General features: G+C 47.2%; 1 protein-coding gene across 1 annotated transcript in view; it reads left to right on the top strand.

Moving 5' to 3' along the window:
* Positions 1-16,508, top strand: part of Pcnx2 (pecanex 2) — a 154,992-nt gene that overhangs the window by 85,350 nt on the left and 53,134 nt on the right. The window contains exons 20-21 of the mRNA XM_028889810.1: positions 5,796-5,937; positions 7,959-8,136. Coding sequence (XP_028745643.1) covers positions 5,796-5,937; positions 7,959-8,136 — 320 coding nt within the window. The remainder of the gene's footprint in view (positions 1-5,795; positions 5,938-7,958; positions 8,137-16,508) is intronic.

Raw genomic sequence — 16,508 nt, 5'->3', positions numbered from 1 at the left:
TTGGCATATCTGATTTGCTTATCTATTATCTTACAAAAGAGGCAATTCACTCCCCTTGTCTGACTGGCCTCTTGTCTTGGTTGGGACACTGATCTCCCTGTGTCAGGCGCCACAAGAGCTGAGTGGCCGAGGTGACAGCAGTAAGTTGTCACTGAGTGGGCATGAAAGCTGTGGGATCCAGTTATCTCTACTCTAACGAGAGAGGGCCTGGAGAAACTCAACCTAGGGAGGAAAGGTTTTAGGGGGCAGAGGCTGATGCAGGGACCATGGAGGAGTGCTACTTACTGGACTGCTCCACATGGCTTGCTCAGTCTGCTTTCTTATTGCAGCAGGACCACCAGCCCAGGAGTAACACCACCTATATATAATAGGCTGGGTCCTCCCCCATCAATCACTAATTGAGAAAATGCCCTATAGGTCTGCCTACAGCCAGATCTTATGGAGGTATTTCCTCAACTGAGGGTCTCTATCTTGTGTCTAGACATAAAAACCAGACAGCACAACACCCCACAACATGGTATTGATGAGTTATATTTTACTGGTTGAGGGAGAGAAGAAAAACATTTTCTAAGCATGACCCTAGTAGGAGGCACCACCAGAGAAATAATGGACATTTTTCATTCCTCAAAAACTGTGAACCTAGAGCTGGAGAGACGGATCATTAGTTAAGAGTGCATACTGCTACCACCTGAGTCAATTGGCTCACAACTGCTTGTAACTCCAGCTCCAGGGATCTGACACCCTTTTCTGGCCTCTGAGTGTACCTGTACTCACACGCAAACACCCACACACATATACATGCATATTTAAAAATCATACACCTTTTTTGAAAACAGTGAACTTGAACCTGTCATTCCCTCCTACTGCTCTTCCTGCCTGGTGCTTGTTTGAAAGGTTACCGTGGTGTGAAACTTGACTGTATTGATCAGCTCAGTCAAAAATATAAAGAGCCCGGCATGTGCCAAGGACAGGGCAGAGTGCCGGGGCAAGAGTCAAACCAGCTGAGGAAGTAGGGTGCTTCGGCCGGGATTCTATCCTGACCCCACCAGGCAGGGGGTTCCACTCAAGGGACCCCCACTTTGAGCTATCAGGTTACCTCTTAAGTTGCATCCTTAGTCAGTCAGTGAATGGTTATATGTCCTCCCTATCTCTGGGTGACCATCACAGAAGAACACAAAAATACCATGGGATACAGCTATGGCTGTCCTCAATCAAGAAAGGAGCAGGAGTCCTCATTCAGATTTGAGGGGAAGGGAAGGGACCACTGGGAAGAAACATTAAACAGGCCTGAAGAGAAAGTCAGGCAGAACTCGGAGCAGAGGAAGAGTCCTCCAGGCATGGGTTGAGATGCCAGAAGCCCTGGACTAGAATGAGGTTACGGAGAAAAGAAAGGTCGTGAACTTTGAGATTATCTCAAGCAGAGTCAAGGGCCCCAAGCAGGCTCAATACCTGTAGGTGACAGATTGCCCATGCCAGGAGTGTCAATTCTCCAACTATGTTCATGCCACTCAGTAGGGTTACTGTGTGATAGATTCCTCAGAGGTGACCCCCTCAGTGCCCCGAGCTGAAAGCCACAATCCTTTCAGCTTCTGTCCTGATTCTGATCTGAATAGATTGGTTTCCTAAAGCTTGAGAGCATCCTGAGGATTCCTGATTAATTTTTAATTATTGCTAAGACCATCATAGTCCCATAAGCACCTAAATAAAACACAACCTGCAAACCCTTTAAGAAAATTTAAAGCCATGAACTGCAGCGAGTCGTCTATAAACTTGTAAATGGCATCATTATTTTGCATTTTGTGCTCGGGGGCCTCATATTCCAAGGGAAAGAGAAAGAACAATTCTCTGGTAATGTGTTTTTATGGTCTCTTTGCATATTGAGGACGTTCTGGAGAGGCAGTTATAAAATATGATCACACAGCTTTTCTTTTTAACTGTACTGTGTAGGACTACAGAGACAATTTGGGGACTGAAGACACACGTTCATCATGTTATTGCAATTGCAAGGTTTGCTTTTTATTAGCTTTCCCTGGTTGCCTCACAAAAAAGGATTAAGTCGAAACTTCAGAATCCTGGGCCTGGGCTTTTGTCTAAGCATCCTTCTGTATTATCGGTCGCCATCCCATGTGCCCGTTTCTGCCCCCAACTGCAAACATTCACTGTGAGATCCATCGGCCCAGAGCTCAGAGCATCTCATTAGAATACATTACTGAGATTGGAGGACTCTGAAACAGGCAAGAATTAAGATGAAATTAATTTTCCATCCGTAGCTGAGTAAACAGACCCTGACCTCACAGCTTGGGGGCTGGGGGGTCTTAGATCCACTTCCACTCAGCTGTTCCACGGTGTTGAAATGTTTCCCCTTACCGTCCAGCCTGCTCCTGCTGGTGTGGGACACACGGATGCTCCTGTGCCCTCTCCTCTGGGCTTCCTCACTGAGAGATTCAGAACCTTTCAGTGGCAGGCATCCCATGTCAGCCACTGTCAAGTTCACGTCCCCTCTAGCAGTCTAGTGTCAAAGAGAGCTGAATTGTATGGTTCAGCCTGGATTCTCACTCCGTCTCAGTCACCATCTCCCTCAGTCCTCCCCTCCCCCCCTGCTTCCTCCATCCTCTCTCCCCCTTCTTCTTTCCTCCCCCCCCCCCCCCGTTCTGTGTGTTTGTGTGTATGCCTAAGGTTCATAAACTCAGTTGTCAGTGAAACTTGGGGGCTCAGACCTTTCATCTCAGCACTCAGGAGGCTGAGGCAAACTGATCTCTGTGAGTTCAAGGTCAGCCTAATCTACATAGTGAGTTTTAGGCCAGCCAGAGCTGCAGAGTAAGAAAAACGAACTAACAAAAACCCACCAACTCTCACCTCAAAGAGAGAAGAGATCTTACTCTGGAGCCAAATATGGGTGAGCATGGTCCAAGAACACAGACTTAGGTTACCCCGAATTCCATATTCGAGTGTGGTAACATTTTCATGAAGATTTTACAGTAAAAGCTAAGGAAGTTGTAAATCAAGGCCCTTTAAACTACATTGACGGAAACATCAGGTCATAGTGAGGTGAACCATCTCAGCCATAGGTCTCAGCTGCTGCCTGTTGGTGTTCTCGAGCCTTGGGTTGGTGAACACAAGGTGTCATTTGTATGCTCCTTCTGTGTGTGTGCCATGTGTGTAGGCGGCTGCATGCTCACGGGTGTGAGCACTTGTGGATGTTGATGCATGTGGAGACCCGAAGTTGACACCAGGTGTCTTTCTGGATCATTTTCCATCTCATTATTGAGGCAGGGTCTCTCAGTTGAACCCAAGGCTTACTGAGCAATTAGACTAGCTAGCCAGCTTGCCCTGGGGGATCCTGTCTCTACCTCCTGTGGCTGGCTGCCTTGCCTGGCTGGCTTCTAATGCTGGTTCACGGATCCAAACTTCCGTTTTCACACTTGCACATCATGTGCTTTTCCCACTGAGCCATGAAAAGGGATTTTACCTAATGGTCATAAGGATGTAGGGTCAAACCAGAGATTGGCAACAAATGGCTAAAGACAACCCAAGATAATTTGGCTCTGGACATGTGGCATTCTGGCTCTCCACAATCCCGAGAAGTTTAAACCATCAGTCATTCAGTCAGAAAATATGGGATGTTTAACAGGGCGCACCTCTTTTTCTGGAAACATTCACAGGGTGAATGAGTTTGGATCTGGTTCTTAGGTTAATTTTGTTCCTACATAAGTGAGAGAGAGCTCCTTCATGCTGTCACTGTTCAGCTTCTGCCTGGTGACAGGGTCGGCATGTCTTGAGGATCCAGGCACCAGCCATCCACATCCTTGACTGTATGGCCTGACCTTTTGGGGTATGTGCTTCATAAAGCCCCCTCTCACAGAGTCAGGCAATAGGAAGGCCCCTTGGTAGCTGCTTTTCTCCTCTCTGTGACCAAATACGTAGCAAAACCAATTTTTTTGTTGTTGTTAGGGGCAATTCACTTGAGCTCATGGGTTCAAAGGATTGTAGTCCACTGTGGTGGGGAGAATGGGGGCGGGGGAGGGGGGGGCTAGAGCAGCTCGGATGCTCTGTGGGGACAGGAGCTGGCATCAGGGTCATGATATCACTGCAGCTCAAACCATAGAAAACAGCTCTGGCCAGCCTGGAGTGGGTATCACCTTCAGGGCAGTGGTGGCTTCTCCTTAGCTACCACACTCAAAGGGTCCCACAGCCCCCTAGAATGTCACCATCAGCTGGGGACCAAGTGTACAAACCCGTGAGCCTAATGGGAAATTTCACATCCAAACCATAGTAAGCACTAATGCCCAAGTCTCCTGAAGCTCTGATATCACAAGCACATGGCTCAGAATGGCAGTGGGTCTGTGGTCTCACACTTACACGCAGACGCATGCGTAGACTCATGGACAACACAGAAACAGCCACATAAGCAGACACGTAGACACACTCAGACACAACAAACACATGCAAACAGAGACACACACATACACAGATAGGCACAAACAGATAAACACACAGACATGCACAGAGAGACACAGACAAGCACACACCGACAGGCATGCTCACACATCGCTCCGATGCTTGCTGGCTCACTGAACGAGTCATTCCACTCTGACATTTTTGGTAACTCACAGGAGGTGAGTTCGGGAGCCAACTGCGCGTTATGTTTTCATTGAAATTGGCTGCTTTCTGTTTCTTGGGTGAGTAACTGAAGCCCGCGAACATCCTGCCTTTCTTATCACGTTCTGCAGTAAGGTCCTGTCACCATGACAGAAAGATTTCCCCCCTTCTCTGCTCCCCATCTCGAATCACTCTTGTCAAATCACTCTTGTTGCCACACACTGAAAAATAACATCTTCTAAAAGCAAACATGACAAGATTTTGAAAATCTGCCATGCACACCCCTCCCCCCGGCCAGATGGCTCCCGGCTCTCCCAGCCTTGGCACCCACCATTTCCGCTGACGCACTGTGGGTGACATGGCTTGGATGTCTGTCCCTTTACTTTTAAAGGTTGTCATGTTTCTCTGAATTGATGACAAATGTTGGTAGAACTCTAACATATTTTCTGAAACAGGCTGAATGAATTGCTTTTGATGTGATGGCCTCAATCTGACACTGTTGATTTCTTATAAATGGAGAAATCAGAGAAAAAAATTAATTTTCTGCAGAAAGACACCTAAGCAACTGATCTTTCAAGAGATGCAACCAGTGAAGGAGAGGAAAGGAAATGGAAGGGAGGGGAGGAGAGGGGAAGGAAGGGAGTGGGAGGGAGGGGAGAGGAAGGGAAGGGAGGGGACGTTCCTACCTCTGTGTCCACCATCCTTTCTGAACTTGATTCTCTCTGACTTTTCCCTGTTTTAGTGGAGTCTGGCATATCTTTTGTTTTTCTTTGTTATTCTTTACCTTCCTCTAGATAAAGATCATTGTCCTTATCTGATTCAAAGCATAAAGAGAGGTTTGGCATTTATAAGTCTTACTTGAAGAGAATCAACTGTAGGGAGAAAGGATTTAGGGACTGAGGAAGTAAAATACTGTGAGAACTAAAAGAAAGGGAGGGTGGCGACCTGGTGACCTAGGACTGCGTTTCCTTGTCCATAAATCATTTCCAAAGACGTCAACTGTCTTGAAAACACGGATGTTGACCTGTGCGTTATCACCTGTGGGCTGGGCAGAATCGGAGCTGAGAGCATCAGCCCAGAAGGGGACCTGGCACACCGTGCCTGGTCCCGGGAGCCCACCACAGCCCTTGAAAGGGGACAGCGCTTGCCATTTGCCCGTGGGAAGAGTCTCAGAGTGGATTTTGTATTTCTTTCAGATGTTGCTCATTTAATGTGGTTCGAGAGACTCTATGTGTGGCTTCAGTGTTTTGAAAAGTATCTCTTATACCCGGCCATCGTCCTGAACGCTCTCACTCTTGATGCCTTCTCAATAAGCAACTACAGGAGACTTGGCACCCAGTAAGTGGATGGCAGTCTATTCTCATACTAATCGGGATTACGTTTTCAGGACCAAGTGGGTTTTCTCTAGAGAAACTACAAAAGCCAATGTCCCACGCCTTGTATACTGGCCTCATGAAAGGAACCAGGGCAGTTTTGCACTCAAATCCACTTAGAGCAGACAGTTACCGTGGTGTGACAGGGACACAAACGAAGTTTGATCCGCCCACAGTGGCGCCAAGAGTGAACATCGGGGGGTCTGAACATCTCCCTGCAGAAGAGCAGTTGAGGGCGCTCCTCAGCCGACAGGTGCTCAGCGTGAATCGGAAAGCCAGGAGTCCTCACTGCTGTGCTTCAAGCTTCGCAAATTGCTTCATATAATTTTCGTTTAGCAAGTATCATGCTTTGGGGAGGGGGAAAGAGACCCTGTCACCACTTCCTGCATTTATCAAGCGGTGCCTCATCAAGGTGTCTGTGTTCTTGCAAAGCCCGAGCCATGTAAGATTAAATCATTAGTTTCATAGACAAAAATTAATTCTGAATTTACAAATGGAAATCCACTTGGTAATTTGCAGATCTGTCATTCTGACAGAAGGTGAGAAGCACTGGCCGAATACATTGTTACGGTGGGAGGAGGTGCAGGAAAGCAATATCCTAGAAGGGAAGGTTTTTAGTGGATCTGCCTTGATCAGCTGCTCCACTGATGCCGTGACAGAGAAAATTTAGGAAATTGACTTTTAAAGGAGACCAGAAAGCCTGTAGTCACTAGAGTGACACATGAGAGACACTGGAGGAAAGCTGTAGAAGTGAAAATGGCTTTATCAACAATGGAACATAATGTTGGCCCTTGCCGTACCATTGTTTCAGTTTTACTCTTGTCTTGACAAGGGTCACTTGGAGCAGACCCTAGCTGGGACAGCACACTGCTTTCTGACTGTCTACAAGTTTTCCGTGGCATGCTCTCACATGGCATCCATGACCTCAGATCAACCCTGAAGGTACTCTGCGACTGCTAAGAACAAGGACTCATGACCACAGTTTTTGATGAACAGTGCCCTACTGTCCTTTCTGTTGCTGTGATAAAACACTCTGACCAAAAGCAGCCCAGAGGAGGAGAAGACTTATGGGCTTACACTTCCAGGTCTATCACTGAGGGAAGTCCGGGCAGGCACTGAAATAGGAGTTTTGTTTACTGCTCTAGTTGGTGGCCTAAAAATAAGGCAGACTAAAGTCTCCTGCAATAGCTGACTTTATTCAGAGCATCAGACAATTTATACTCTAAAGGTTGAGAAGAGTCATCTGAGTGAAGCGTACAATCATAAGAAGCCACACATGGCAAAAACATTTTTTCATGGAGTCATATGAATAACAACAGCTGAAGTAAACTCATTCTTATCTGCTCTACCTGGGAGAAGCATGAAAACACATTCTGAGAACAATTCCATGCTTTTGAACAAACTGAGGTCACAGGCTCTTATCGTGTTTTCCTGAAGTTTTCTCAAAGGCACTCAGAATCCCCATTGTACAACTCCATTCTTGAACTGTATCCTGACAGAGCTTGGAGCAGAAACCATTGGAGGAGTGCTGCTTGCAGGCTCTCTCCCAGGCTCATGCTTAACGAGCTTACTTCTCCAGCCATGGGCCACCTGCCTAGTGCTGCCCATGATGAGCTTGCCTCCCCCCACATCAATTAACAGTGAAGACAATCCCCTACAGACATGCCCCCAGGCCAAGCTGAACCACGCTTCATATTCTCTTCTCAGATGACTCCAGGCTGTGTCAGGTTGACAGTTAAGACTAACCAGGACGGACATAAAGTGTCTTCAGTGGCAAGAAACATGTGCCAAGGAGTCAGTTCAGACCAAGTCTTCATTTAAGCTTTCCCCCTAAGAATTGAGATGATTACCCCTGTTTTCTGAAGTTCTGTTCTCTGTCTGCAGATGTGGTCAGTGTGGGATCTCCACACTGGCCTTGTGAGCCTGCAAGAGATTGCATAACACATCGCATGATGTCATTGACCCATCCTCTTTTTTTCCCTGCAGCTGGGACATTTTTCTGATGATCACTGCAGGCATGAAGCTACTGAGGACGTCATTCTGTAACCCAGTTCACCAGTTTGCTAACTTGGGGTTCACAGTCATCTTTTTCCACTTTGACTACAAAGACATTTCTGAGAGTTTCCTCCTGGATTTCTTCATGGTGTCCATTGTGTTCACCAAGGCAAGTTCCTTGATTGTTTTCTTCATTTTTAATGATGGAAAGGATGTGTCTCATGTTACCCGACTTTTCCTGAGGAGGCTTAGAGAAATGCCTTTTCACCAGAAAGGACAGAAGGTACAGACAGCCCAAAGACAGGATCCCATCGAAGGCCAGCTTGATGAGCCAAAGAGCTTATTGGGCTTATTTATGGGAGCATGGGAGACACACAGGCAGTTACATCACTGGAAAACCCCATCTACAGTACTTCTAACTCACAGACAGCTATAGCCCTGCAGAGTCCACAGCTCCCACTGAATCTTCTCCTATGTATACCAACACTTGACAAGTCCACATGCAGCCGAGATAGGAAGAAGTGGTAGCTAGAACCTCAAGGGTGGATCTAGTGACCCTCCTCCTTTTCGGGGGGTGCCAAGACTTAGCTTCTCTCTATAAACCCTTTAATTCTAGAGTCTCTTCTGTAACTGAGGCTACACCTTCATTAGTGGCCTCTCATAGTGCCAAGACTTTGCTGCTCTTCATAACTCCCTTATGTCTTCAAAACCAATACCAAATGGGAGATGACTCTTACATATTGCCAAGTTCAGCTTCCAGCTTGAGATTCATTCCTGGCCCTTACTAGACCACTGTAGCTTCTGTATGCTGACTCTAAGCAAATTCTTTTCAGATTTTACCTCAATAATAACTACTCCCTTATTAACCACAACTGATTCTTCAGACCCAGCTGACCAGCATTAATTGTACCAATAAAGCAAAGGTTTCACTTCATTGGTGCTGGTCTCTTGTTAACCGCAGCTGATTCTTCAGCACCAGATAACCAGAAACCACAAATTTTTATTCAAAATATCATATTAATGGCTCTGACAGGGTTGTGTAGAGACTCTCAATTTCCCTCTGACACTTCACAAGCCCAGCTTCCATTTAACTACATTTCTCTCAGAATTATCTTTCAAGTTCCCACAATAGGTCATTAAGCTCTGAGCATTCAATGTCTGTCCAGACCAAAGCTCCAAAATCATCCACCTTCCTCCTATATAATATCCCAAGACACAAAAGCCAATGATGAGGTCCATCACAGCAAAACCCCACTCCTGATACTAATTTCCATTCCAGTTTCTCTATTGCTGTGATAAAACACTGATCAAAAGCAACCTGGGGAGAATGGGTTTATTTAATCTTACCTCTTACAGCCTATCATCAAAGAAAGCCATAGGCAGGAACTGAAGCAGAAACCACAGAGGAATGCTGCCTGCTGACTTGCTCCAGTCTAGGTCTCCCTGCTGAGGGATGGCACTGCTCACAGTGGGCTGGACCCTCCTATATCAGCCGTTAATCAAGAAAATTTTCTATAGACGTGCCCACAGGCCAATCTGATAAAGACAATTCCTCAAGTGATACACCCCTTTCCCAGATGTGTGTAGGCTTGTGTCAAATTGACAAAAACTAACCAGCACAACCTGGTGCTCATGATCTTCCTGTATCCTCCACTTGAATGCTGGTATTGTAGGTGTGGACCACCACATCCATTCTGTACAGTGTTGGGGCCGGAACCCAGAGCTTCACAAATGCCCGACAACCATTCTACCACCTGGGCCTCCCTCTTTGGATCCTTTTGAACTATTGATTAGAATACCAATGATTTCAGAAGGAACCAGAGTAGGAACTTTGGTGTTTTCTCTAACTGAAGGAGCATTTAAGGACTGTCATTTGAATAATCAGCTTTTTGGTTGGGATAATGGCTGAGAGAGAGAGAGAGAGAGAGAGAGAGAGAGAGAGAGAGAGAGAGAGAGAGAACAGAGACAATAGGCAGAGAAACCTTCTGTGAGGGATGAGACTGAGTCCTGGCCCATCTTGCTCCTCCCCAAGCTCACTCCTAGTCTGCAGAGAGCTGCTGCAGTGAGGAGCAGGGTTCTATCTACCCCCAAGCATCCTTTAAAGAGACAGGCAGCATCCTGATGATGTGAAGCCATGTCTTCCAAGAAAGGTTTCTCCTGCAGGTCCAAGTGGGGGCCTTTCGTGCTCATCTCTCTAATGATTCTTTAAAAAATGAGGAAAGAAAGCCTCCTCTTCATGGATGCCCTTGAGGCTTTCGAGAAGCTTCCAACGCTGGGTTTGCCGACAGCACCGCTTTCATGAGTCACTTGTTGTGTGGTGTGAGATCTTATTGTTCAGTCAGCTCACGACACACCCCTCCTTCTGATCACTGCAGGTGTCCCTAAAATCCTAAGCTCGGTATTCAGCCTTCTAAGCTGTTGTCAGCCTGGAAGCCCTTCGCAGAATGGCTGGGAGACAGTAAAGAGACACTGGATGGGGTTGCACATATACATGGGGCAATTAATTTCCTTTCTCACCTCTGTGTCAAAGTGCCTGGTAGAAACAGCCCAAGTAAAGGTCTGTTTTGGCCCCAAGTTTCAGGGGACTTCAGTCCTCTGTGATGGGGAAGGCATGGCAGTACACCGCCTGTTTGCGGTAGTGGGAGCCTGTGGCTACTGCTTCTTCACACGATGGCAGACAAGCAGAGAGCTAAAGCCAGAGCTTAAAGTAGATAATAAGCTTCAAAGGCCACCACCCACCTCCACACACACACAGCAGCCCACCTCTGCCAGCTAAACCACAAGTCTGCAAAGTTCCATAAACTCCACAGCAGTGCCCCCAGGTGGGGTCCGAACACAGGAGTCTGTAGGAGACATGCCACATTCAAACCATGATGTAGGAACATATGATTATAATAAGTGAGTTGACCCTTATCCTTCAGACTTTATGGGGATGAAGGAAATAGAGATGTGGCTGGAGAGACCATTGAGCTCAGTCAACAGGAAGCCATGGGATGGGACAGATGGCCACGGAGGGTCCAGGTCCTGTCAGCATGGTATTCTATCTTTTCTTGTAACCCTGTGCTTCTAGAGGTTATTTCCCGGTCTTCTCAGTCTATCAGAGCTGGTGAAAACATGAAATAATGAGTTCAAGGCTAGGGTCCCCAGGATGGGGTTGCTTCAGCTCCACCCTGCCTGGTGAGTGGGACAGCCCACAGTGATGGCACCCTAATCTTGTGGATGTGTGGATTGGGGGGGCAGTAGACTAGGAGAAGTGCTGGCAGGCGTGTCTTCCTCATGGCCTCCTTTCCTCTGCCATTTCAGCTCCCTCCACCCATTAGACAGACTTTTATGAACTCATCTAAGGGCCAGAAAGATGGCTCAGATGATAACATGACTGCCATACAAGCATGAGCACATGAATCTGGATCCCCAGAACCCATATAAACATCTGGATGTGTTGGCATCGGATATAATCCTAGCCATGGGAAAGCAGAGACAGATGAAGCTCATTGGCCAGCCTAGCTGAACTGGTGAGCTCTTGGCTTGGTGAGAGACCCTGCTTCAAACTATAATGGTGGGAGCAATTGAGGAAAGACTCCTAACTTTCATTTCTGGCCTTTGACAACACACATGTATGCTTGTACACACACACACACACACACACACACACACACACATCTCATGTGATACAGGATGGACAATGTAGCTCAGTCAGTAGTATGCTCGCCTAGCATGTGTTTGATCTCCAGCATTGCTTAAATCAACCACGGCAGCACAAGGCTGCAATTCAAGCACTCAGGAGATAGAGGTAGGATGCTGAAAAGTTTAAGGTCATCCTTGGAGGCCCAAATGAACTCCCTCAATGCTCGGGGAGCCGTCTGCCCCATCCCGATTTGGAGACACAGTAAGTTTTGTGTGGAGAACCCTTGGTGGCTAGGAATATGTGATTGTAAGCAGACCACAGATGTCAAAGGTCCTTGCACACCATCCCATTGGCCCTGGGACATCCATCACAACCATTTTGTCTTGAATAACTTTTGCAAAGGGATGTGATTGCATGACCTGAGAAAACACTGCCATCCCATAACACATTGAACATGAAATTCTGCAAACCATTAGTTCAGCATGGGTGATACTGTTTGAATAATTGCTACCAAGCAACAATGTGTAGCCTTGTTATGGAGAACCACAGTTCATGTTCAAGGTCTCTGTGGCAACCTCTAAATGGCATTTCCTTGTACTTCATGTGGATGGGTGGATACTCTTATATTTAAGATAAACTACCTTTTTGTAAGAGTTTGGGCTTTTACAAAATAATTCATTCAAAAAAACTTTGTTCTAAACGCAGCTGTTGGACTGGGAAGCTGGCTCAACTGGTAAAGTACTTGCCACACAAGCATGGGGATCTGAGTTCAGATCCCCAGAACCGATAGAAGCCCAAGTATGATGGCATGCAGCTCTGGGCAGAGGATGAGAAGAGAGTCCTAGGACTCACTGACCAGCCAGCCAGCCTAACCAAGTCAGCAAGCACCAGGTTCAATGAGAGACCCTAGCTCAATTAGCAAGATATCGAGCATTTGAAGAAGACATGTGACATTGGCCTCTGGCCTCCACACATGTGTACACATGTGCACATAACACCACACACAAAAAAAAATCAATGAAAGTGCTGATTTGCCAAGCACTGTCCTGGGTCATTGATTGCCAATAGTGTGATTGATAGCATAGCCCCAGGACTATGCATGAGCCAGGCACCACCCTTAACACTTGACTCATCTTCACAGCTTTGCTAGTATGTGCCCCTCAGCTTATAGGTGGGGAAACTGAGGCACGAGAATAAAGTGAGCCGGATGATCTTATGATCATCCAACTGCATACAAGAGAACTAGGTTCAAGTGCAGGCTACCCAGCTAAGCCTGTATTTTGCGGTGACGCCAGGTAAGTCCAGGACGAGAGGCTTGTGGGTAAGGAGGTCATTATACTGAAGCTTCCAGAAAGCACATGGAAGTGGTGCTCAGCCAGCCTTCATGAATGGGACGTGGAGGTGCTTCCCTGGAGCTTTAAGGGGGAGGAAGGATGTCAGGCATGTGAAGTTCACAGAAACTTTGAAAGGTGCAGAAATAGAGGTTGGGGCATGTGCAGAGGGCTTCATGGTGGCTGGGAGGGGCAAAGGCCTGAGGAGGGATGTATTCTAAGCATCTAGAAGTAAAACAGAAGAGGCATTATGAGCCGGACACTGAGGCCTGAGCAGGAGTTAGGACTCAATTTGTATGTTGGCCAAAGGTTGGGAAACAGGTGTAGCTTGACAAGAGTCACATGTTTGTGTATGTGTGGCAGTGGTGGTGGTGGTGGTATGTGTGTGTGTGTGCCTGTGTGTGTTCCCCAAAATATTGTGTGCCTTAATAAACTTATAAATAATAAGTTATAATATAATAATATAGTAATAAGTTATAATATAATAATAAAATAAGCGCGCGCAGTGCATGTGTGTGTGTGTGTGTGCATGTGTGCATGTGTGTGTGTGTGGTGTTTTGACCTCTTATGTAGCTCAGGCTGTCCTTGAACCTTATCCTCTGGAGTTCTGGGCTTACAGGCATACCTTGGTGTCTCTTTTTGGAGGTAAGCTATATGGTTCATGACAGGGGTGTGAACCAGGGTAGCAGAAGGGAGGAGGAGGACAGGAAAGGGACAAAAGAGAACAGAAATTACTGGTGGCCTGTGCACACCTGACAGTGGCCGGTGGGGGGAGCCATGTGGGTAATTTGGGAAGACAGGGCCTGTTGTTTCAAGTAGACACTGAGACCCTGTTTTATAGGTGCAGAAGGGTAGGTTCAGAGCTGGGGTCACTCCTGGGGCAGGAGACTTGCGTGGGGAGTGAGGCGGCCAGGGAGATGGTTCTATAGCTGAAGTGTTGGCTGTCCAAGCATTAGGTTCTGAGCTGGGTCCCCAGAACAACATAGAAGAGCAAGGCGTGATGTGCATGCTTGTGATCCCAGAGTTAGGGAGACTGAGGCATCTCTGGGCTCGATGGCTAGGCAGCATAGCTTACATGGTGAGAGCCAGGCCAGTGAGAGGCCTTGTCTCAAAACAAACGGAGAAACAAAACAGTACACAGTACCTGAGAAATGATGCTCAAGATTGTCTTCTGACCTCCATATTCTCTCTCTCTCTCTCTCTCCCCTCTCCCTCCTCACACACACACACACACACACACACACACACACACACACACACCACAACATATAAAATAAACCAGCAGACTGGAAACCCCTCCCCACAAGGCCAACATGGAACAGAGCATGTGGAGAACAGTTCATACCTTACAGATTACCCAGAAGGTCCCAGTCTGCTGGCTCAGGTGCTGCTGTACTTCTGTCCCTTTTTCTTAATAAGATGCCTCTGTTTCTCCCACTACCCACATGCCCCTGTCCATTCTCATTTGAGGTCACAGGGATTTGAAATACTTGTGTAGAACACTCCAGCCTATAGTCTTAAACCCACACGGTCCAGGCACTAAGTCCTGCACGCGTGGTATCTTTCTTGGGGATCCATGAAAAGTAAGTGGAAGAACTAGAACAAGCTGACGGCCAGGCACCCCAGCTCCTCCAGAGACAGAAAGCAGCCAAGGCTACCCCCAAGACTCCTGTTCAGCACCTGGCACCACACCCTTCATGATATTCATGAGGGGAAGGAGACATGGGGAGATGTGAGGAAGAATGAAGATATCTGGGACCCGGGCGCAATTAGAGCAAGAAAATGCTGGGTTTGGAATCCTTCAATGGCTGATTACTGGTTTTGCTGCTGCGTAAATACAAACTGCTGTGCCAAGCAAAAAATAATTGTAATAGATTCATTTAATCACAGGCCGCTGTGTTGGGCCTGCAAGAGCTTTGTGCCTGCATCTATGCCCTCCCTAGGGAGGTCTGTCTGACTGCGTGGCTGGGCCTGACCTACTTACTAGCTTCATGGGAAGGTGTCTGAAGAGCCCCCCAGGACACAGCCACCCTGGGAACACAGAACTTTTCATCAGCCAGGCTTTGGGGGGGAAGGGATATGTATCACTTAAGAAAGCCCTGTTCGTGTTTGCAGTCTTCACATCGACACAAGCCACAAGATGAATTCTTAACGGTTGCACCAAGAGTTACTAACAGTGGGGTGGCAGGTGGGTTTGTAGTCCAGGGGTGGTTCGTCTGATGGAGGGAACCTGAGCCTGTCTGGCTAGGTTAATGGTAGGGGGGAAAGGAAATCCCAACTTAAAAGGGGATCCTCTATTCCCAGAAGGCAGCCAAGGGGTGGAGACTGGGTTGGAACGTTCTGTGTCTTGTCTCTGACGCACAGTGTCTGGGACAATGGAGGGCAGGGAGCCTGGGCTTCCTGTGAATCTAAGAGACGGGATACCGGGCTGGTGAGGTGGCTCAGTGGGTAGAGCTGATTGCCGCATGGGCCTGACGACCCCAAGTTCATACTCTAGAACCCATGTAAAAGCAAAGGAGAGAAGAGACTCCACAAAACTCCTCTCTGACCTCCACATATACAGCATGGCATGCATGCCCCCTCCATACATCATGTGTACACATGCATATACACATGAAAGCAATTTAGAATATTGTAAAATAATAGTAATAATAAAAAGATGGGACCTTCCACTGACAGGGCCTGCAGGCACAATGTCCCCTTGGCTATCAGGTGCTCCTTGTGCTGGCTGTGGCTGCTGCAGCCACTTCCCTGCCCAGCTTCAGCATTCTAACATAGGCTTCAATAGGTGGACTATTTTCTCCAAGCACAAGCAGCCTCATAGATGAAATGAGGACACAAAAATCTGAGCGGCAAGCTGGGGAGACGGCTCAGCTGATAAAGTGCTGCTTCTCACCCAAGGGTGACAGCCTCCGTTCGATGCACAGACCCCACACCCAAAGCTGACTGTGGCTGTGCATGTCTGTAATCCCAGTGCTGGGGAGACAGAGACAGGAGGATTCCTGGGGCTCCCTCGTTAGCCAGGCCAGTTGAATTGGCAGACTCCAAGTCAGTGAGACACCTTGTCCCCAGAATCAATGAATAAAGCATTTGACACCCAGGCATGAGGTCCAGATTTTGAATCTCACCTGAACCCCACTTGCATACCCACTTGGACACATGTGCACACCACCACATATAGAAAGACAGATAGGTAGATAGACAGACAGACAGGTAGATAGATAGGTGATAGATAGATACATAGATAGATACAAAGACAGACAGATAGAGGAATAACACCTGAGGTTGACCTCTGGCTTCCCCATTCAGGTAGAGACACACACACACACAAATACACATACTACATACATACACATGTATAAGTGAATAAGAAAGAAAGAAAGAAAGAAAGAAAGAAAGAAAGAAAGAAAGAAAGGAAGGAAGGAAGGAAGGAAGGAAGGAAGGAAGGAAGGAAGAAAGAAAGAAAGAAAGAAAGAAAGAAAGAAAGAAAGAAAGAAAGAAAGAAAGAAAGAAGACTATGCCAGAGAAAAGACACAAGAGTTTGACCTCTGTTCTTCCCATGCATGCACACACGCATGCACCTGT

This window comes from Peromyscus leucopus, chromosome 5 (genome assembly GCF_004664715.2).
Source record: "Peromyscus leucopus breed LL Stock chromosome 5, UCI_PerLeu_2.1, whole genome shotgun sequence".
NCBI lineage: Eukaryota > Metazoa > Chordata > Mammalia > Rodentia > Cricetidae > Peromyscus > Peromyscus leucopus.
This window is presented reverse-complemented; position numbering and strand designations above follow the sequence as displayed.